The sequence below is a fragment of the Salvelinus alpinus genome, chromosome 2 (genome assembly GCF_045679555.1).
Source record: "Salvelinus alpinus chromosome 2, SLU_Salpinus.1, whole genome shotgun sequence".
In the NCBI taxonomy this organism is placed as follows: Eukaryota; Metazoa; Chordata; class Actinopteri; order Salmoniformes; family Salmonidae; genus Salvelinus; species Salvelinus alpinus.
Window position 1 is genome coordinate 106,418,047 of NC_092087.1, and position 22,709 is coordinate 106,440,755.

Consider the following 22,709-nt stretch of genomic DNA (forward strand, 5'->3'; position numbering starts at 1 on the left):
TAAAAAAGAGCAAAGTTCACCCTGTTACATTACGAACTGTTTCAAATCGGTGGAGAGTGAAGAACACAGAGAAATGAAGAGCAGAAACTGAAAGAGAGGTAGAGAAGAGAGGAAGCCCGTGTAATGAGGAGGAAGTAGAACTCTGAGGAAAGAGAGGTAGAGAAGAGAGAGAACAGAGAAGACAGGAAGCCCGTGTAATGAGGAGGAAGTAGAACTCTGAGGAAAGAGAGGTATAGAAGAGAGAGAACAGAGAAGGTGTAATGCGGAGGAAGTAGAACTCTGTGTTCTGACCTTGTCGGCCATGATCATGGAGGATCCCCCGTACACCCCCAGGACAGGAAGTGATATTTGAGAGGACAGGAAGTCCAGGATTTGAGAGATAGCTTCCTGGTCCGACCCATCAGCGAAGACAAGGCCATGGAGAGGCTTCCTCTGGAGCAGCTCACACACCTGTTATCAAACACACAGGTGTTATACACAGGTAGGTGTTATACACACCTGTTATCAAACACACAGGTAGGTGTTATACACAGGTAGGTGTTATACACGGGTAGGTGTTATACACACAGGTAGGTGTTATACACACAGGTAGGTGTTATACACACAGGTAGGTGTTATACACACAGGTAGGTGTTATACAAAGGTAGGTGTTATACACAGGTAGGTGTTATACACAGGTAGGTATTATACACAGGTAGGTGTTATATACAGGTAGGTGTTACACGCGGGTAGGTGTTATACGCAGGTAGGTTTAATACACAGGTAGGTATTATGTACAGGTAGGTTTTTACACAGGTAGGTCTTAGACGCAGGTAGGTGTTACATGCAGGTAGGTGTTATACAAAGGTAGGTGTTATACAAAGGTAGGTGTTAAACACAGGTAGGTGTTATATACAAGTATGTGTTATACACAGGTAGGTATTATACAAAGGTAGGTGTTATATACAGGTAGGTGTTATACGCGGATAGGTGTTATACACAGGTAGGTATTATACACAGGTAGGTGTTATAAACACAGGTAGGTGTTATACAAAGGTAGGTGTTATACACAGGTAGGTGTTATACACAGGTAGGTATTATACACAGGTAGGTGTTATATACAGGTAGGTGTTATACGCGGGTAGGTGTTATACGCAGGTAGGTGTTATATACAGGTAGGTGTTATACGCGGGTAGGTTTAATACACAGGTAGGTGTTATATACAGGTAGGTGTTATACGCGGGTAGGTATTATACACAGGTAGGTGTTATATACAGGTAGGTGTTATACACAGGTAGGTGTTATACACAGGTAGGTGTTATATACAGGTAGGTGTTATACGCGGGTAGGTTTAATACACAGGTAGGTGTTATATACAGGTAGGTGTTATACGCAGGTAAGTGTTATACACAGGTAGGTGTTATACACAGGTAGGTGTTATACACAGGTAGGTGTTATACACAGGTAGGTGTTATATACAGGTAGGTGTTATACACAGGTAGGTGTTATACACAGGTAGGTTTTATACACACAGGTAGGTATTACACACAGGTAGGTGTTACACACAGGTAGGTGTTATACACAGGTAGGTGTTATACACAGGTAGGTCTTATAACGCAGGTAGGTGTTATACACAGGTAGGTGTTATACACAGGTATGTTTTATACACACAGGTAGGTATTACACACAGGTAGGTGTTATACACAGGTAGGTGTTATACACAGGTAGGTCTTATAACGCAGGTAGGTGTTATACACAGGTAGGTGTTATACACAGGTAGGTGTTAAACGCAGGTAGGTGTTATACACAGGTAGGTGTTATACACAGGTAGGTGTTATACACAGGTATGTTTTATACACACAGGTAGGTATTACACACAGGTAGGTGTTATACACAGGTAGGTGTTATACACAGGTAGGTCTTATAACGCAGGTAGGTGTTATACACAGGTAGGTGTTATACGCAGGTAGGTGTTATACACAGGTAGGTTTTATAACGCAGGTAGGTGTTACACACAAGTATGTGTTATACGCAAGTAGATGTTATATACACAGGTAATTAAAGTTATCCCACATGCAAGTCCACCTGTCCAACATGCTGGTTTGTAACCTACAGAACCCCCTCCCCTACCTACCTGTGTGATGACAGTCTTGGGGTCTGTCTGGTTGATTCTCAGGGTGGTGACACTCAGCTCCACAGGGTCGTCGTTCCGCCTCACCGGGATTATATCCTGGTCACTGATTGGCCGCGTCTGACCCAAGATCACCCCCACACTTAGCCCAGGTGGCTTCTGGGCCGCTGCTGGTACACTGATCTGGGAGAGCAGGGCTGGGAGGGTGAGGAGGACCCAGCCCAAACGGCCCATACTGGAACCCTGTAGAACACACAGTTACTGATCAGATTTCAGTCAGCGGTGACCTTGGACAGAGCAACAACTCAATCCCACTGACTGGCCTTAACACACACACACACACACACACACACACACACACACACACACACACACACACACACACACACACACACACACACACACACACACACACACACACACACACACACACACACACACACACGAGTATGTGGCATGCGATAGGTCCCTCCCCTCCTAATCAATAGTAGCTCGGTGATTGGAGATGGTGGATAAGTCATTGATTGATCAAGGCTCGCTCAGTGAGGTAGGTGAGGTAGGTAGGTAGGTCATTGATTGATTGAGCCTAGCTCTGTGAGGTAGTTAGGTCATTGATTGATGGAGCCTAGCTCTGTGAGTTAGGTAGGTCATTGATTGATTGAGCCTAGCTCTGTGAGGTAGGTAGGTCATTGATTGATTGAGCCTAGCTCTGTGAGGTAGGTAGGTCATTGATTGATTGAGCCTAGCTCTGTGAGGTAGGTGGGTCATTGATTGATTGAGCCTAGCTCTGTGAGGTAGGTAGGTCATTGATTGATGGAGCCTGGCTCTGTGAGGTAGGTAGGTCATTGATTGATGGAGCCTGGCTCTGTGAGGTAGGTAGGTCATTGATTGATGGAGCCTGGCTCTGTGAGGTAGGTAGGTCATTGATTGATGGAGCCTGGCTCTGTGAGGTAGGTAGGTCATTGATTGATGGAGCCTGGCTCTGTGAGGTAGGTAGGTCATTGATTGATGGAGCCTGGCTCTGTGAGGTAGGTAGGTCATTGATTGATGGAGCCTGGCTCTGTGAGGTAGGTAGGTCATTGATTGATGGAGCCTGGCTCTGTGAGGTAGGTAGGTCATTGATTAATGGAGCCTGGCTCTGTGAGGTAGGTGGGTCATTGATTGATGGAGCCTGGCTCTGTGAGGTAGGTAGGTCATTGATTGATGGAGCCTGGCTCTGTGCTCTCTCTCTCTCTCTCATGCTCCCATTCTACCTCTCCTCTGTCTGTCTGACTCCCTCTACAGTAACCCAGTAGACTGTATCCCTCTAAACCTTTCTCTTCTCTGTCTGTCTGACTCCCTCTACAGTAACCCAGTAGACTCTATCCCTCTAAACCTTTCTCTCCCCTGTCTGTCTGACTCCCTCTACAGTAACCCAGTAGACTGTATCCCTCTAAACCTTTCTCTCCCCTGTCTGACTCCCTCTACAGTAACCCAGTAGACTGTATCCCTCTAAACCTTTCTCTCCCCTGTCTGACTATCTATCAACACATTGACTAGAACCCTGACCCTGTCCCAGCCCTCTATAGTTGACTGGTTTAGAGACAGCTGTTAAACTAGTTGTATAGTAACTGCTCTGGGGACAGATTGGGAGGTGGACCTTAATCACTGACTTTTAATTAAATCAACCAGCTGAACAGAATAATTGAATAATAATTGAATCTGTCCATCAATGAACTGCCTGGTTATTCGTGATTATTTATAAACCATCACAACTGTTTGGCTGTTAGGCTGATATCATATTGTAGCAGTTTATTCACATCATATTTGATCAATTAGTTTATATAATATTTTCATCATGGAAATGTTTTTCCATAAAGCGATCAGACCAATGAATATCTGGGTCCGTATGACATGTCGTTTCCAGCCGTGTCTGTCCCCGGGGCGTCTGGTTGGGTATCAGGGTTGTGTGCGTGTGTGTGTGCGTGTGTGCGTGTGTGCGTGTGTGTGTGTGTGTGTGTGTGTGTGTGTGTGTGTGTGTGTGTGTGTGTGTGTGTGTGTGTGTGTGTGTGTGTGTGTGTGTGTGTGTGTGCGTGCGTGAGCGTGCGTGAGCGTGCGTGCGCGTGCGTGCGTGCGCGTGCGTGCGTGCGCGTGCGTGTGTGTGTGTCAAGGCTGTTAGGGCCGTAGCCTCTCCTCCTCTCTCGTGTTAGTTAGCGGGACTGAAGGAAGCCATTGGTGGAAGCAATTTGGTGGGAGATGCCTCCAGCTCATTGGACCATTAGATGTTCACTGTGAATAAATGTTCTCTCTCTCTTTCTCTCCATCCCTCTCGCTCCATCTGTCTGAATGTACTCCTTCGCTCTGCTCTCGCTCTCTCTCTCTCTCTCCCTCTCCCCCTCTCCCCCTCTCCCTCTCTCCCTCTCTCCCTCTCTCTTTCTCTCCATCCCTCTCGCTCCATCTGTCTGAATTTACTCCTTCGTTCTCTCTCTCTCTCTCTCTCTCTCTCTCTCTCTCTCTCTCTCTCTCTCTCTCTCTCTCTCTCTCTCTCTCTCTCTCTCTCTCTCTCTCTCTCCCTCTCTCTCTCTCTTTCCCCCTCTCCCTCTCCCTCTCTCTCTCTCTTTCCCCCTCTCCCTCTCTCCCTCTCTCTCTCTCCCTCTCCCTCTCTCCCTCTCTCTCTCTCTTTCCCCCTCTCCCTCTCCCTCGCTCCCTCTCTCTCTCTCTCTCTCTCTCAGCCTAATTGTCTCTTCTCTTCACACCCTGTCTAATTAGGACATTAGTTAGCCAGCCGGCACTCTGCTCTTTCTGTTTATCCCTCCCCTGTTCCTCTACTCCTCCTCCTCTCCTTAGTTTTTACTGCCCTACTGCCTCTGACCACGCCCCTGGCAGCCTCCAGCAGCAGAGTCACTTAGCATACGTCGTTAAATGATCTGCCACTCCGCTTGCGTCACAGAGCATTAGCGTCACCGCTAGCCGATGGGCCCCGTTCACACACACTTCCAGTGGAGTTAATAGCATCAGCGCTACGCTAACAGACATTAGCAACCGCTTGTAGTCACTTCTCATAGCGTTAGCGTCAGCGCTAGCCGATGGGCCCCCGTTTATACTCACTTCCCATGCTACGCTATTAGCCACCCCTACGCTAACAGACATTAGCAACCGCTCGTAGTCAATTCTCATAGCATTAGCGTCAGCGCTAGCCGATGGGCCCCCGTTTACACTCGCTTCCCATGCAACGCTATTAGCCACCGCTACGCTAACTAATCATAGTGTTAGCTTCATCGCTAAAAGGCATGAGTCCCTACTACAGTCACTTCCCATAGAGCTAGTTGGTTTTTATAGCCTAGGGGGTGTAATCATAGACTGACATGTAGAATGATATCTGATGTCTGTGTTTTCTAGCAGAGATCTGTCATCTCACTTTTAACATGTATGACCTTTTACAATGTAGCATAAACACAAACCATTCATTAAGTTTTCATCTGATGTTCAAACAATCACTTCCTGTAGGATACCCGCAGACACAAAAATAATCACAAAAATAATGCCAGCATCCAGACAGAGCACTGTGCACCCTCAACGTGATACATTTTATTGTTTAACTTTTTTACATTTTTTTTATTTAAATCTTTATTTAAACTAGGTAAGTCAGTTCAAGAACTAATTCTTATTTACAACGAAGGCCTACACAGGCCAAGCCCAGGCGATGCCCTATGGGACTCTCAGTCCCTATGGGATGTGATACAGAATGGCAGGGGACAGCTGTTGTAAAACACCCAGGTGTATTGTAATGACATTCTGACATTGTCATTAGGCCCACGACTTGAAGCCTGAATTGATGAGTCCACTGCTGTCCGCTCGCGCCTCTGTCTCGGACACTCATCTCCGCCTTGGCAAAATGTAAGTGTTCTCGTCGAACCACAACAAAATGTGGAGCGTATATAACCCCGTTACAAGCCCATTATAAGGCTGCGTTGAGACAATGACTTATCAATGACCCAAGCACAGCTCAGTTAATCCCTACCATTGAGACAATGACTTATCAGTGACCCAAGCCCAGCTCAGTTAATCCCTACCATTGAGACAATGACTTATCAGTGACCCAAGCCAAGCTCAGTTAGTCCCTACCATTGTGTCGCTGACTTGTCACAATGCTTCAGCAAATGTACATTAACCCAGGGGACGTTGGAAGACACAATGTAAGTAACCTAATTTATGTCCCTCTTACTGCCCTGAATGCCTCTGCTGATCCTACAGCTATTGTATGCAGCAATCATGTGCCTATGAACCAGCATTTTACTGTTAGCACTGAGGTAGTGTGCCTATGAACCAGCATTATACTGTTAGCACTGAGGTAGTGTGCCTATGAACCAGCATTATACTGTTAGCACTGAGGCAGTGTGCCTATGAACCAGCATTATACTGTTAGCACTGAGGCAGTGTGCCTATGAACCAGCATTATACTGTTAGCACTGAGGTAGTGTGCCTATGAACCAGCATTATACTGTTAGCACTGAGGTAGTGTGCCTATGAACCAGCATTATACTGTTAGCACTGAGGCAGTGTGCCTATGAACCAGCATTATACTGTTAGCACTGAGGCAGTGTGCCTATGAACCAGCATTATACTGTTAGCACTGAGGTAGTGTGCCTATGAACCAGCATTATACTGTTAGCACTGAGGTAGTGTGCCTATGAACCAGCATTATACTGTTAGCACTGAGGTAGTGTGCCTATGAACCAGCATTATACTGTTAGCACTGAGGCAGTGTGCCTATGAACCAGCATTATACTGTTAGCACTGAGGCAGTGTGCCTATGAACCAGCATTATACTGTTAGCACTGAGGTAGTGTGCCTATGAACCAGCATTATACTGTTAGCACTGAGGTAGTGTGCCTATGAACCAGCATTATACTGTTAGCACTGAGGTAGTGTGCCTATGAACCAGCATTATACTGTTAGCACTGAGGCAGTGTGCCTATGAACCAGCATTATACTGTTAGCACTGAGGTAGTGTGCCTATGAACCAGCATTATACTGTTAGCACTGAGGTAGTGTGCCTATGAACCAGCATTATACTGTTAGCACTGAGGTAGTGTGCCTATGAACCAGCATTATACTGTTAGCACTGAGGTGGTGTGCCTATGAACCAGCATTATACTGTTAGCACTGAGGTAGTGTGCCTATGAACCAGCATTATACTGTTAGCACTGAGGTGGTGTGCCTATGAACCAGCATTATACTGTTAGCACTGAGGTAGTGTGCCTATGAACCAGCATTATACTGTTAGCACTGAGGTAGTGTGCCTATGAACCAGCATTATACTGTTAGCACTGAGGTAGTGTGCCTATGAACCAGCATTATACTGTTAGCACTGAGGTAGTGTGCCTATGAACCAGCATTATACTGTTAGCACTGAGGTAGTGTGCCTATGAACCAGCATTATACTGTTAGCACTGAGGTGGTGTGCCTATGAACCAGCATTATACTGTTAGCACTGAGGTAGTGTGCCTATGAACCAGCATTATACTGTTAGCACTGAGGTGGTGTGCCTATGAACCAGCATTATACTGTTAGCACTGAGGTAGTGTGCCTATGAACCAGCATTATACTGTTAGCACTGAGGTAGTGTGCCTATGAACCAGCATTATACTGTTAGCACTGAGGTGGTGTGCCTATGAACCAGCATTATACTGTCAGCACTGAGGTAGTGTGCCTATGAACCAGCATTATACTGTTAGCACTGAGGTAGTGTGCCTATGAACCAGCATTATACTGTTAGCACTGAGGTAGTGTGCCTATGAACCAGCATTATACTGTTAGCACTGAGGTAGTGTGCCTATGAACCAGCATTATACTGTTAGCACTGAGGTAGTGTGCCTATGAACCAGCATTATACTGTTAGCACTGAGGTAGTGTGCCTATGAACCAGCATTATACTGTTAGCACTGAGGTAGTGTGCCTATGAACCAGCATTATACTGTTAGCACTGAGGTAGTGTGCCTATGAACCAGCATTATACTGTTAGCACTGAGGTAGTGTGCCTATGAACCAGCATTATACTGTTAGCACTGAGGTAGTGTGCCTATGAACCAGCATTATACTGTTAGCACTGAGGTAGTGTGCCTATGAACCAGCATTATACTGTTAGCACTGAGGTAGTGTGCCTATGAACCAGCATTATACTGTTAGCACTGAGGTGGTGTGCCTATGAACCAGCATTATACTGTTAGGACTGAGGTAGTGTGCCTATGAACCAGCATTATACTGTTAGCACTGAGGTAGTGTGCCTATGAACCAGCATTATACTGTTAGCACTGAGGTGGTGTGCCTATGAACCAGCATTATACTGTTAGCACTGAGGTAGTGTGCCTATGAACCAGCATTATACTGTTAGCACTGAGGTAGTGTGCCTATGAACAAGCATTATACTGTTAGCACTGAGGTGGTGTGCCTATGAACCAGCATTATACTGTTAGCACTGAGGTAGTGTGCCTATGAACCAGCATTATACTGTTAGCACTGAGGTAGTGTGCCTATGAACCAGCATTATACTGTTAGCACTGAGGCGGTGTGCCTATGAACCAGCATTATATTGTTAGCACTGAGGTAGTGTGCCTATGAACCAGCATTATACTGTTAGCACTGAGGTAGTGTGCCTATGAACCAGCATTATACTGTTAGCACTGAGGCAGTGTGCCTATGAACCAGCATTATACTGTTAGCACTGAGGTAGTGTGCCTATGAACCAGCATTATACTGTTAGCACTGAGGTAGTGTGCCTATGAACCAGCATTATACTGTTAGCACTGAGGCGGTGTGCCTGAGTAGGAAGTCCACTGTGTGCAGCTCACCCTGCACTAACATAAATAACATGAGCATGTCTACTTCTGTTAAGCTTCCCAATAAAGCAATGAAAACAAGCAAGCATCCCAGAAAAGTGCTAAAAATAGCCCACGTTAACATATGTAGCCTAAGAAACAAGGTTCGTGAAATCAATAACTTGCTAGTAACAGATGACATTCATATTCTGACTATCTCTGAAACTCACTCAGATAATACCTTTGATAATACAGTAGCAGCAATACAAGGTTATAACATCTACACAAAAGACAGAAATGCCAAATGTTGCGGTCTATATTCAGAACCACATTTCTGTAAAGCTTAGAGTTGATCTCATGTTAAATACTGTTGAATAAATATGGCTACAGGTTCATCTGCCTCACCTAAAGCCCATTCTGGTGGGAAGCTGCTATAGACCACCAAGTGCTAACAGTCAGTATCTGGATAATATGTGTGAAATGCTTGATAATGTATGTGATATCAACAGAGAGGTATATTTTTTGTGTGATTTAAATATTGACTGTCTTTCATCAAGCTGCTCACTCAAGAAAAAGCTTCAAACTGTAACTAGTAACTGCAACCTGGTTCAGGTTATCAGTCAACCTACCAGCGTTATTACAAACAGCACAATAATTAAATCATCAACATGTATTGATCACATCTTTACTAACGCTGCAGATATTTGCTTTAAAGCAGTATCCACATCCATTGTATGTAGTGATCACAAAATAATAGCCATATCTAGGAAAACCAAAGTTCCAAAGGCTGGGCCTAATATAGTGTATAAGATGTCATACAAGAGGTTTTGTAGTGACTCATATGTTGCTGATGTAAATAATGTTTGCTGGTCTGTGGTGTGTAATGAGGAGCAACCAGATGCTGCACTTGACTCATTTATGAAATTGCTTATTCCAGTTACTAATAAGCATGCACCCATTAAGAAAATGACTGTAGAAACTGTTAAATCCCCGTGGATTGATGAGGAATTGAAACATGTTTATGGTTGAGAAGGATGAGACAAATAGGTCTGGCTGTACAATCGATAGGAAAAGGAACGGCAAATAGGTCTGGCTGTACAATCGATAGGAAAAGGAACCGCAAATAGGTCTGGCTGTACAATCGATAGGAAAAGGAATGGCAAATAGGTCTGGCTGCACAATCGATTGGAAAAGGAATGGCAAATAGGTCTGGCTGCACAATCGATAGGAAAAGGAACGGCAAATAGGTCTGGCTGCACAATCGATAGGAAAAGGAACGGCAAATAGGTCTGGCTGCACAATCGATTGGAAAAGGATCGGCAAATAGGTCTGGCTGCACAATCGATAGGAAAAGGAACGGCAAATAGGTCTGGCTGCACAATCGATTGGAAAAGGATCGGCAAATAGGTCTGGCTGCACAATCGATTGGAAAAGGAACGGCAAATAGGTCTGGCTGTACAATCGATAGGAAAAGGAACGGCAAATAGGTCTGGCTGTACAATCGATAGGAAAAGGAACCGCAAATAGGTCTGGCTGTACAATCGATAGGAAAAGGAATGGCAAATAGGTCTGGCTGCACAATCGATTGGAAAAGGAATGGCAAATAGGTCTGGCTGCACAATCGATAGGAAAAGGAACGGCAAATAGGTCTGGCTGCACAATCGATAGGAAAAGGAACGGCAAATAGGTCTGGCTGCACAATCGATTGGAAAAGGATCGGCAAATAGGTCTGGCTGCACAATCGATAGGAAAAGGAACGGCAAATAGGTCTGGCTGCACAATCGATTGGAAAAGGATCGGCAAATAGGTCTGGCTGCACAATCGATTGGAAAAGGAACGGCAAATAGGTCTGGCTGTACAATCGATAGGAAAAGGAACGGCAAATAGGTCTGGCTGCACAATCGATTGGAAAAGGAATGGCAAATAGGTCTGGCTGCACAATCGATTGGAAAACGTCGTGCAAATTGAGAAATCATGTGACTATGAAACAAAGATAAATGATATAAAGAATGATATTAAAAAGCTTTGGAGCTCTTTAAATGAAGTTTTGGGCAAAAAAAGGCAAATTCAGCTCCTTCATTCATTGAATCAGACGGCTCATTCATCACAAAACCCACTGATATTGCCAACTACTTTAATGATTTTTTAATTGGCAAGATTAGCAAACTTAGACATGACATGCCAGCGACAAACACTGACGCTACACATCCAAGTATATATGACCAAATGATGAAAGACAAGCATTGTAACTTTGAATTCTGTAAAAGAGAGTGTGGAATAGTTGAAACAATTATTGGGGTGTATCAACAATGTCAAGCTACAGGGGTCTGACAAGTCGGAGAGAAAATTACTGAGGATAATATCCAAAACCTCAACTAAATCTTGTAATGAATAATGTGGAAATTGAGCAAGTTGAAGTGACTAAAGTGCTTGGAATAACACTGGATTGTAAACTGTCATGGTCAAAACATATTGACACAACAGTAGCTAAGATGGGGCGAATTCTGTCCATAATAAAGCACTGTTCTGCCTTCTTAACAGCACTATCAACAAGGAAGGTCCTACAGGCCCTAGTTTTGTCACACCTGGACTACTGTTCAGTCGTGTGGTCAGATGCCACAAAGAGGGACCTAGGAAAATCACAGTTGGCTCAGAACAGGGCAGCACGGCTGGCCCTTGGATGTACACAGAGAGCTAATATTAATAACATGCAGCACGGCTGGCCCTTGGATGTACACAGAGAGCTAATATTAATAACATGCAGCACGGCTGGCCCTTAGATGTACACAGAGAACTAACACTGAAGACAGGAACCAGTAATACTAACAACCACATCTTCCCTTGGCATTGGACCATTGAAGACATGAACCACATCTTCCCTTGGCATTGGACCATTGAAGAAATGAACCACATCTCCCCTTGGCATTGGACCACTGAAGACAGGAACCACATCTCCCCTTGGCATTGGACCACTGAAGACAGGAACCACATCTCCCCTTGGCATTGGACCCCTGATGACAGGAACCACATCTTCCCTTGGCGTTGGACCACTGAAGACAGGAACCACATTTTCCCTTGGCATTGGACCACTGATGACAGGAACCACATCTCCCCTTGGCATTGGACCACTGAAGACAGGAACCACATCTTCCCTTGGCATTGGACCACTGAAGACAGGAACCACATCTTCCCTTGGCATTGGACCACTGAAGACATGAACCACATCTTCCCTTGGCATTGGACCACTGAAGACAGGAACCACATCTTCCCTTGGCATTGGACCACTGAAGACATGAACAACATCTTCCCTTGGCATTGGACCACTGAAGACATGAACCACATCTTCCCTTGGCATTGGACCACTGACGACAGGAACCACATCTTCCCTTGGCATTGGACCACTGAAGACAGGAACCACATCTTCCCTTGGCATTGGACCACTGAAGACAAGAACCACATCTTCCCTTGGCATTGGACCACTGAAGACAAGAACCACATCTTCCCTTGGCATTGGACCACTGAAGACAGGAACCACATCTTCCCTTGGCATTGGACCACTGAAGACAAGAACCACATCTTCCCTTGGCATTGGACCACTGAAGACAAGAACCACATCTTCCCTTGGCATTGGACCACTGAAGACAGGAACCACATCTTCCCTTGGCATTGGACCACTGAAGACAAGAACCACATCTTCCCTTGGCATTGGACCACTGAAGACATGAACCACATCTTCCCTTGGCATTGGACCACTGAAGACAGGAACCACATCTTCCCTTGGCATTGGACCACTGAAGACAGGAACCACATCTTCCCTTGGCATTGGACCACTGAAGACAGGAACCACATCTTCCCTTGGCATTGGACCACTGAAGGAAGACATGAACCACATCTTCCCTTGGCATTGGACCACTGAAGACATGAACCACATCTTCCCTTGGCATTGGACCACTGAAGACAGGAACCACATCTTCCCTTGGCATTGGACCACTGAAGACAGGAACCACATCTTCCCTTGGCATTGGACCACTGAAGACAAGAACCACATCTTCCCTTGGCATTGGACCACTGAAGACAGGAACCACATCTTCCCTTGGCATTGGACCACTGAAGACAAGAACCACATCTTCCCTTGGCATTGGACCACTGAAGACAGGAACCACATCTTCCCTTGGCATTGGACCACTGAAGACAGGAACCACATCTTCCCTTGGCATTGGACCACTGAAGACAGGAACCACATCTTCCCTTGGCATTGGACCACTGAAGACAAGAACCACATCTTCCCTTGGCATTGGACCACTGAAGACATGAACCACATATTCCCTTGGCATTGGACCACTGAAGACAGGAACCACATCTTCCCTTGGCATTGGACCACTGAAGACAGGAACCACATCTTCCCTTGGCATTGGACCACTGAAGACAGGAACCACATCTTCCCTTGGCATTGGACCACTGAAGACATGAACCACATCTTCCCTTGGCATTGGACCACTGAAGACATGAACCACATCTTCCCTTGGCATTGGACCACTGAAGACAGGAACCACATCTTCCCTTGGCATTGGACCACTGAAGACAGGAACCACATCTTCCCTTGGCATTGGACCACTGAAGACAAGAACCACATCTTCCCTTGGCATTGGACCACTGAAGACAGGAACCACATCTTCCCTTGGCATTGGACCACTGAAGACAAGAACCACATCTTCCCTTGGCATTGGACCACTGAAGACAGGAACCACATCTTCCCTTGGCATTGGACCACTGAAGACAAGAACCACATCTTCCCTTGGTATTGGACCACTGAAGACAGGAACCACATCTTCCCTTGGCATTGGACCACTGAAGACAAGAACCACATCTTCCCTTGGCATTGGACCACTGAAGACAGGAACCACATCTTCCCTTGGCATTGGACCACTGAAGACAAGAACCACATCTTTCCTTGGCATTGGACCACTGAAGACAGGAACCACATCTTCCCTTGGCATTGGACCACTGAAGACAAGAACCACATCTTCCCTTGGCATTGGACCACTGAAGATAGGAACCACATCTTCCCTTGGCATTGGACCACTGAAGACAGGAACCACATCTTCCCTTGGCATTGGACCACTGAAGACAGGAACCACATCTTCCCTTGGCATTGGACCACTGAAGACAGGAACCACATCTTCCCTTGGCATTGGACGACTGAAGACAGGAACCACATCTTCCCTTGGCATTGGACCACTGAAGACAGGAACCACATCTTCCCTTGGCATTGGACCACTGAAGATAGGAACCACATCTTCCCTTGGCATTGGACCACTGAAGACAGGAACCACCTGCTGTCTCAGTGTGATGAGGGGGAACTGACGGCTAATTCAAAATCTTTATGATGTTCTCCGTGTCTTGTATATTTCCCAAAAATTATCAATGTGGCTCCTCAGTTTAGTTTCAATGGGCGTGATGATACCTCTGTGTGTGTGTGTGTGTGTGTGTGTGTGTGTGTGTGTGTGTGTGTGTGTGTGTGTGTGTGTGTGTGTGTGTGTGTGTGTGTGTGTGTGTGTGTGTGTGTGTGTGTGTGTGTGTGTGTTTTATTCCTAAAAACATCACGTCTGTTCTCCAGTCAGTCCCCCCCCACCAAGCAAAGCAGAGCAGCCGCTAGTTAAAGAGCCTAGTGGCTTTTTCCACATAAATACTTCAGTAAGCTAGAAAACAGTCACTTCTGCCACTTTGGGGTTGTGTGTGTGTGTGTGTGTGTGTGTGTGTGTGTGTGTGTGTGTGTGTGTGTGTGTGTGTGTGTGTGTGTGTGTGTGTGTGTGTGTGTGTGTGTGTGTGTGTGTGTGTGTGTGTGTGTGTGTGTGTGTGTGTGTGTGTGTGTGTGTGTGTGTGTGTGTTTGGAAGAGGAGACAAGAGGAGGGGATGGCTGGTAAGGGTTAGGGGTGAGGGAGGAGAGGAGAAGTTTTACTCTTAATGCTTGACCACACACATATCTACACACACAGCTACACACACACAACTACACACACACAGCTACACACACACAGCTACACACACAGCTACACACATATCTACACACACAGCTACACACATATCTACACACACAGCTACACACATATCTACACACACACAGCTACACACATACAGTGGGGAGAACAAGTATTTGATACACTGATGATTTTGCAGGTTTTCCTACTTACAAAGCATGTAGAGGTGTGTAATTTTTATCATAGGTACACTTCAACTGTGAGAGACGGAATCTAAAACAAAAATCCAGAAAATCACATTGTATGATTTTTAAGTAATTAATTTGCATTTTATTGCATGACATAAGTATTTGATCACCTACCAACCAGTAAGAATTCCGGCTCTCACAGACCTGTTAGTTTTTCTTTAAGAAGCCCTCCTGTTCTCCACTCATTACCTGTATTAACTGCACCTGTTTGAACTCGTTACCTGTATAAAAGACACCTGTCCACACACTCAATCAAACAGACTCCAACCTCTCCACAATGGCCAAGACCAGAGAGCTGTGTAAGGACATCAGGGATAAAATTGTAGACCTGCACAAGGCTGGGATGGGCTACAGGACAATAGGCAAGCAGCTTGGTGAGAAGGCAACAACTGTTGGCGCAATTATTAGAAGATGGAAGAAGTTCAAGATGACGGTCAATCACCCTCGGTCTGGGGCTCCACGCAAGATCTCACCTCGTGGGGCATCAATGATCATGAGGAAGGTGAGGGATCAGCCCAGAACTACACGGCAGGACCTGGTCAATGACCTGAAGAGAGCTGGGACCACAGTCTCAAAGAAAACCATTAGTAACACACTACGCCGTCATGGATTAAAATCCTGCAGCGCATGCAAGGTCCCCCTGCTCAAGCCAGCGCATGTCCAGGCCCGTCTGAAGTTTGCCAATGACCATCTGGATGATCCAGAGGAGGAATGGGAGAAGGTCATGTGGTCTGATGAGACAAAAATAGAGCTTTTTGGTCTAAACTCTACTCGCCCTGTTTGGAGGAAGAAGAAGGATGAGTACAACCCCAAGAACACCATCCCAACCGTGAAGCATGGAGGTAGAAACATCATTCTCTGGGGATGCTTTTCTCTAAAGGGGACAGGACGACTGCACCGTATTGAGGGGAGGATGGATGGGGCCATGTATTGCGAGATCTTAGCCAACAACCTCCTTCCCTCAGTAAGAGCATTGATGATGGGTCGTGGCTGGGTCTTCCAGCATGACAACGACCCGAAACATACAGCCAGGGCAACTAAGGAGTGGCTCCGTAAGAAGCATCTCAAGGTCCTGGAGTGGCCTAGCCAGTCTCCAGACCTGAACCGAATAGAAAATCTTTGGAGGGAGCTGAAAGGCCGTATTGCCCAGCGACAGCCCCGAAACCTAAAGGAGCTGGAGAAGGTCTGTATGGAGGAGTGGGCCAAAAAACCCTGCTGCAGTGTGTGCAAACCTGGTCAAGAACTACAGGAAACGTATGATCTCTGTAATTACAAACAAAGGTTTCTGTACCAAATATGAAGTTCTGCTTTTCTGATGTATCAAATACTTATGTCATGCAATAAAATGCAAAGGAATTACTTAAAAATCATACAATGTGATTTTCTGGATTTTTGTTTTAGATTCCGTCTCTCACAGTTGAAGTATACCTATGATAAAAATTACAGACCTCTACATGCTTTGTAAGTAGTAAAACCTGCAAAATCGGCAGTGTATCAAATACTTGTTCTCCCCACTGTATCTACACACACACAGCTACACACATATCTACACACAGAACACAGCTACACACACACACACACACACACACACACACACACACACACACACACACACACACACACACACACACACACACACACACACACACACACACACACACATACACACACACACACACAGCTAAACACACACAGCTAAACACACACAGCTACCAACACACATCTACACACACACACACAGCTACACACACACACACACACACACAGTTACACACACACACAGCTACACACATATCTACACACACACAGCAACACACACACACAGCTACACACACACACACACACACACACACACACACACACACACACACACACACACACACACACACACACACACACACACACACACACACACACACACACACACACACACACACACACACACACACACACACACAGGTTAACACACACAGCTACCAACACACATCTACACACAGCTACACACACACACACAGTTACACACACACACAGCTACACACACACACAGCTACACACATATCTACACACACACACAGCTACACACATATCTACACACACACACAGCTACACACATATCTACACACACACACAGCTACACACATATCTACACACACACACAGCTACACACATATCTACACACACACACAGCTACACACATATCTACACACACACAGCTACCAACACAGGACGTGAGCAGTGAGAATGGACCAGATGTTTAAATCAACGTGTAAGACAGGGGTCAGCAACACGGGATTTTAGTTTGGGGTCAAAAAAGACTTTAAAAACAACGTAAATTATTCCCAGGCCTAAAAACCTGTGATGTGATGGTATCTCAATGTCATCAAGGGATGAAATTATTGTTATTTTGAAATAGAACCTCTTTTTGGGAATCAATTTACTGAATCAATAATACAGGGGAATCAATTTACTGAATCAATAATACAAGGGAATCAATTTACTGAATCAATAATACAAATTATTATAATTAAGTTCCGTCCCCCTGACCATCCGCTCTGACAAAACATCTGCCCTCGGCTGAATCTAGTTTTCTACCCCTGATGTAAAATCTGCCCTCGGCTGAATCTAGTTTTCTACCCCTGATGTAAAATCTGCCCTCGGCTGAATCTAGTTTTCTACCCCTGATGTAAAATCTGCCCTCGGCTGAATCTAGTTTTCTACCCCTGATGTAAAAGGTTCCTCGGCTGAATCTAGTTAAACCATCCAAGTCACGCAGCATCTCGATTGTGAAGGGAGTACTCTCTGACCTGAAATTCTTCATCGGAGATGACCAAATCCCAACAGTGTCTGAGCAGCCGGTAAAAAGCCTTGGAAGGTGGTATGATGCAAGCCTGAAGGACAAAGACCAGGTGCAACAGCTGCGCAAAGACATCAGTAGTAGCCTACAGTCCATCGACAACACCCAGCTACCTGGAAAGTTAAAGGCCTGGTGTCTGCAGTTTGGTCTCCTACCCCGGGTGTTGTGGCCCCTAGCAGTGTATGAGGTTCCAATCTCAACAGTGGAGAAGATGGAAAGAGGAGTCACAGGCTACTTAAAGAAGTGGCTCGGAGTTCCACGATGCCTTACCACCATAGGCCTCTATGGAGATGGTGTCCTCAAGCTGCCCCTCACCAGTCTAACAGAGGAATTCAAGTGTGCAAAAACCAGGCTCCAGATGACACTGAATGAATCTCGAGACCCAGTGGTGAGCAACAACGCGCCGACCTTGGCAACTGGGCGCAAATGGAGGCCAGGAAAAGCAGTCCAGGAGGCAACAGCAGCCCTCAGACATGCTGACATTGTGGGTCATGTTCAGCAAGGGAGAGGAGGCCTTGGGCTAACTAGCCGTGCTGCTTGGAGTAAGGCCACTGCACCAGAGCGGCGGAAGATGGTAGTGCAGGAAGTACGCCATCAGGAGGAGGCTGTAAGGTGGGCCAAGGCAGTCTCTCTTGCCAAACAGGGACAGTGGACTCGATGGGACAGTGTGGAGAAGAGGAAGATCAGCTGGAAGGATCTGTGGGCCATGGAAGCGAGGCGGTTGAGCTTTTCCATCAGAGCAACATATGACGTCCTTCCAACACCAGTTAATCTTCACCAATGGTATGGTGAAGATCCGGACTGTGCCCTCTGTTCCATGCCAGCCAACCTCAGGCACATTCTCACAGGTTGTAAAACAAGCCTCACCCAAGGACGCTACACTTGGCGTCACAACCAAGTCCTTAAAAACCTTGCGTCCGCCCTGGAGGACAAGCGAGCTGCCACCAACTCCCTACCACCCCCAGCAGCATCACACCCCTTACGGAAGACCTTTGTCCGCGAAGGGGCTAAACCACCGAAGAGCGGCTCTACACCATTAGAGCGAGACCAGCTGCACTTGGCCCGCGACTGGAAAATGCTCGCTGACATTGGCCGGCAACTTGTGTTTCCTCCGGAGATCGCAACCACCACCCTAAGACCTGACATGGTGCTCTGGTCCCATTCGCTCAAGAAGGTCTTCATCATTGAGCTCACAGTACCCTGGGAGGACTCAGTAGATGAGGCTTATGAGCGAAAACATCTGCGCTATGCTGATCTAGCTGCCGAAGCACGGCATCATGGCTGGAACACAGAAGTCCGACCAGTGGAGGTGGGCTGCAGAGGTTTTGTGGCAACATCTACAACCAGACTGCTTAGAGACCTGGGAATTAAGGGCCAGAGCCAGCGTTCGGCAATCAAAGCTGTATCAGAGGCGGCAGAAGGCAGCAGTCAATGGCTCTGGATGAAGAGGAAAGACCCCAGCTGGGCCCCGAAGTGAGAGGGCCAGGAGGTATGCGGTCAACAACTCAGGGAGGAAGACGCCCCTGCCATGCATAGTCCCATGGGATGTTGGCTATAACAACAAGGCAACTCCTATGACTAATTGGGAATGGGACGCAAGCGTAGGATTGATCACCCTGTCGCTGGCCGCCTTTGGGGAGGGTGTATAGTGTGAAAGGCCGAAACACCCTAGGAACCAAAGGTACACTACTGACGATGCGCTCCCCAAATTTCACCAGTCTCACTGTTCATGAACTCTTGGAAGTGCTTGCACAAAGGATAGTAACATCTCATCCTGTGTTCTTGGAATCATTCTACCCCTGATGTAAAATCTGCCCTCGGCTGAATCTAGTTTTCTACCCCTGATGTAAAATCTGCCCTCGGCTGAATCTAGTTTTCTACCCCTGATGTAAAATCGGCCCTCGGCTGAATCTAGTTTTCTACCCCTGATGTAAAAGCTTCCACAGCTGAATCTAGTTTTCTACCCCTGATGTAAAATCTGCCCTCGGCTTAATCTAGTTTTCTACCCCTGATGTAAAAGGTTCCTCGGCTGAATCTAGTTTTCTACCCCTGATGTAAAATCTGCCCTCGGCTGAATCTAGTTTTCTACCCCTGATGTAAAAGGTTCCTCGGCTGAATCTAGTTTTCTACCCCTGATGTAAAAGGTTCCACAGCTGAATCTAGTTTTCTACCCCTGATGTAAAATCTGCCCTCGGCTGAATCTAGTTTTCTACCCCTGATGTAAAAGGTTCCACAGCTGAATCTAGTTTTCTACCCCTGATGTAAAAGGTTCCTCGGCTGAATCTAGTTTTCTACCCCTGATGTAAAAGGTTCCACAGCTGAATCTAGTTTTCTACCCCTGATGTAAAATCTGCCCTCGGCTGAATCTAGTTTTCTACCCCTGATGTAAAAGGTTCCACAGCTGAATCTAGTTTTCTACCCCTGATGTAAAAGGTTCCTCGACTGAATCTAGTTTTCTACCCCTGATGTAAAATCTGCCCTCGGCTGAATCTAGTTTTCTACCCCTGATGTAAAAGGTTCCTCGGCTGAATCTAGTTTTCTACCCCTGATGTAAAAGGTTCCACAGCTGAATCTAGTTTTCTACCCCTGATGTAAAATCTGCCCTCGGCTGAATCTAGTTTTCTACCCCTGATGTAAAAGGTTCCACAGCTGAATCTAGTTTTCTACCCCTGATGTAAAAGGTTCCACAGCTGAATCTAGTTTTCTACCCCTGATGTAAAAAGTTCCACAGTTGAATCTAGTTTTCTACCCCTGATGTAAAATCTGCCCTCGGCTGAATCTAGTTTTCTACCCCTGATGTAAAAGGTTATATTTCAACCAGCTACTAATTCTCTGTCTAACCTCTGGTCTAACTTCTGCTCTAACCTCTAACCTCTGCTCTAACCTCTAACCTCTGCTCTAACCTCTATCCTCTGGTCTATCCTCTGCTCTAACCTCTATCCTCTGGTCTATCCTCTGCTCTAACCTCTAACCTCTGGTCTAACCTCTGGTCTAATCTCTGGTCTAACCTCTAACCTCTGCTCTAACCTCTAACCTCTGCTCTAACCTCTGCTCTAACCTCTGCTCTAACCTCTGCTCTAACCTCTAACCTCTGCTCTAACCTCTGCTCTAACCTCTAACCTCTGGTCTATCCTTTGCTCTAACCTCTAACCTCTGGTCTAATCTCTGGTCTAACCTCTAACCTCTGCTCTAACCTCTAACCTCTGCTCTAACCTCTGCTCTAACCTCTGCTCTAACCTCTGCTCTAACCTCTGCTCTAACCTCTAACCTCTGCTCTAACCTCTGCTCTAACCTCTGCTCTAACCTCTGCTCTAACCTCTAACCTCTGCTCTAACCTCTGCTCTAACCTCTAACCTCTGCTCTAACCTCTGGTCTAACCTCTAACCTCTGGTCTAACCTCTGGTCTAACCTCTAACCTCTGGTCTAACCTCTGGTCTAATCTCTGCTCTAACCTCTTACCTCTGGTCTAACCTCTTACCTCTGGTCTAACCTCTAACCTCTGCTCTAAACTCTTGTCTAACCTCTAACCTCTGCTCTAACCTCTATCCTCTGCTCTAACCTCTATCCTCTGGTCTAACCTCTGGTCTAACCTCTTGTCTAACCTCTAACCTCTGCTCTAACCTCTTACCTCTGGTCTAACCTCTTACCTCTGGTCTAACCTCTAACCTCTGCTCTAACCTCTTGTCTAACCTCTAACCTCTGCTCTAACCTCTATCCTCTGCTCTAACCTCTATCCTCTGGTCTAATCTCTGGTCTAACCTCTGGTCTAATCTCTGGTCTAACCTCTGGTCTCTGGTCTAACCTCTAATCTCTGGTCTAACCTCTGGTCTAACCTCTGGTCTAACCTCTGGTCTAACCTCTAACCTCTGGTCTAACCTCTAACCTCTGGTCTAACCTCTGGTCTAATCTCTGGTCTAACCTCTATCCTCTGGTCTAACCTCTGGTCTAATCTCTGGTCTAACCTCTATCCTCTGGTCTAACCTCTGGTCTAACCTCTAACCTCTGGTCTAACCTCTAACCTCTAACCTCTGGTCTAACCTCTATCCTCTGGTCTAACCTCTGGTCTAACCTCTGGTCTAATCTCTGGTCTAATCTCTCTAACCTCCGTTCTAACCTCTGGTCTAATCTCTGGTCTAACTTCTAACCTCTGGTCTAACCTCTGGTCTAACCTCTAACCTCTGGTCTAACCTCTGGTCTAACCTCTAACCTCTGGTCTAACCTCTAACCTCTGGTCTAACCTCTGGTCTAATCTCTGGTCTAATCTCTCCTCTAACCTCTAACCTCTGTTCTAACCTCTGGTCTAATCTCTGGTCTAACCTCTAACCTCTGGTCTAACCTCTGGTCTAACCTCTAACCTCTGGTCTAACCTCTGGTCTAACCTCTAACCTCTGGTCTAACCTCTGGTCTAACCTCTAACCTCTGGTCTAATCTCTGGTCTAATCTCTCCTCTAACCTCTGGTCTAACATCTAATCTCTGGTCTAACCTCTAACCTGTGGTCTAACCTCTAACCTCTGGTCTAACCTCTGGTCTAATCTCTCCTCTAACCTCTAACCTCTGATCTAACCTCTGGTCTAACCTCTGGTCTAACCTCTAATCTCTGGTCTAACCTCTAACCTGTGGTCTAACCTCTAACCTCTGGTCTAACCTCTGGTCTAATCTCTCCTCTAACCTCTAACCTCTGGTCTAACCTCTAACCTCTTGTCATGGCTGATAGGATACAG

General features: G+C 46.2%; 1 protein-coding gene across 1 annotated transcript in view; it reads right to left on the reverse strand.

Moving 5' to 3' along the window:
- Positions 1-22,709, reverse strand: part of LOC139568420 (glutamate receptor ionotropic, NMDA 2A-like) — a 206,020-nt gene that overhangs the window by 178,579 nt on the left and 4,732 nt on the right. The window contains exons 3-4 of the mRNA XM_071390226.1: positions 2,114-2,353; positions 292-450 (exon numbers count right to left, since the gene is read on the reverse strand). Of these exons, the coding sequence (XP_071246327.1) occupies positions 292-450; positions 2,114-2,353 (399 nt within the window). The remainder of the gene's footprint in view (positions 1-291; positions 451-2,113; positions 2,354-22,709) is intronic.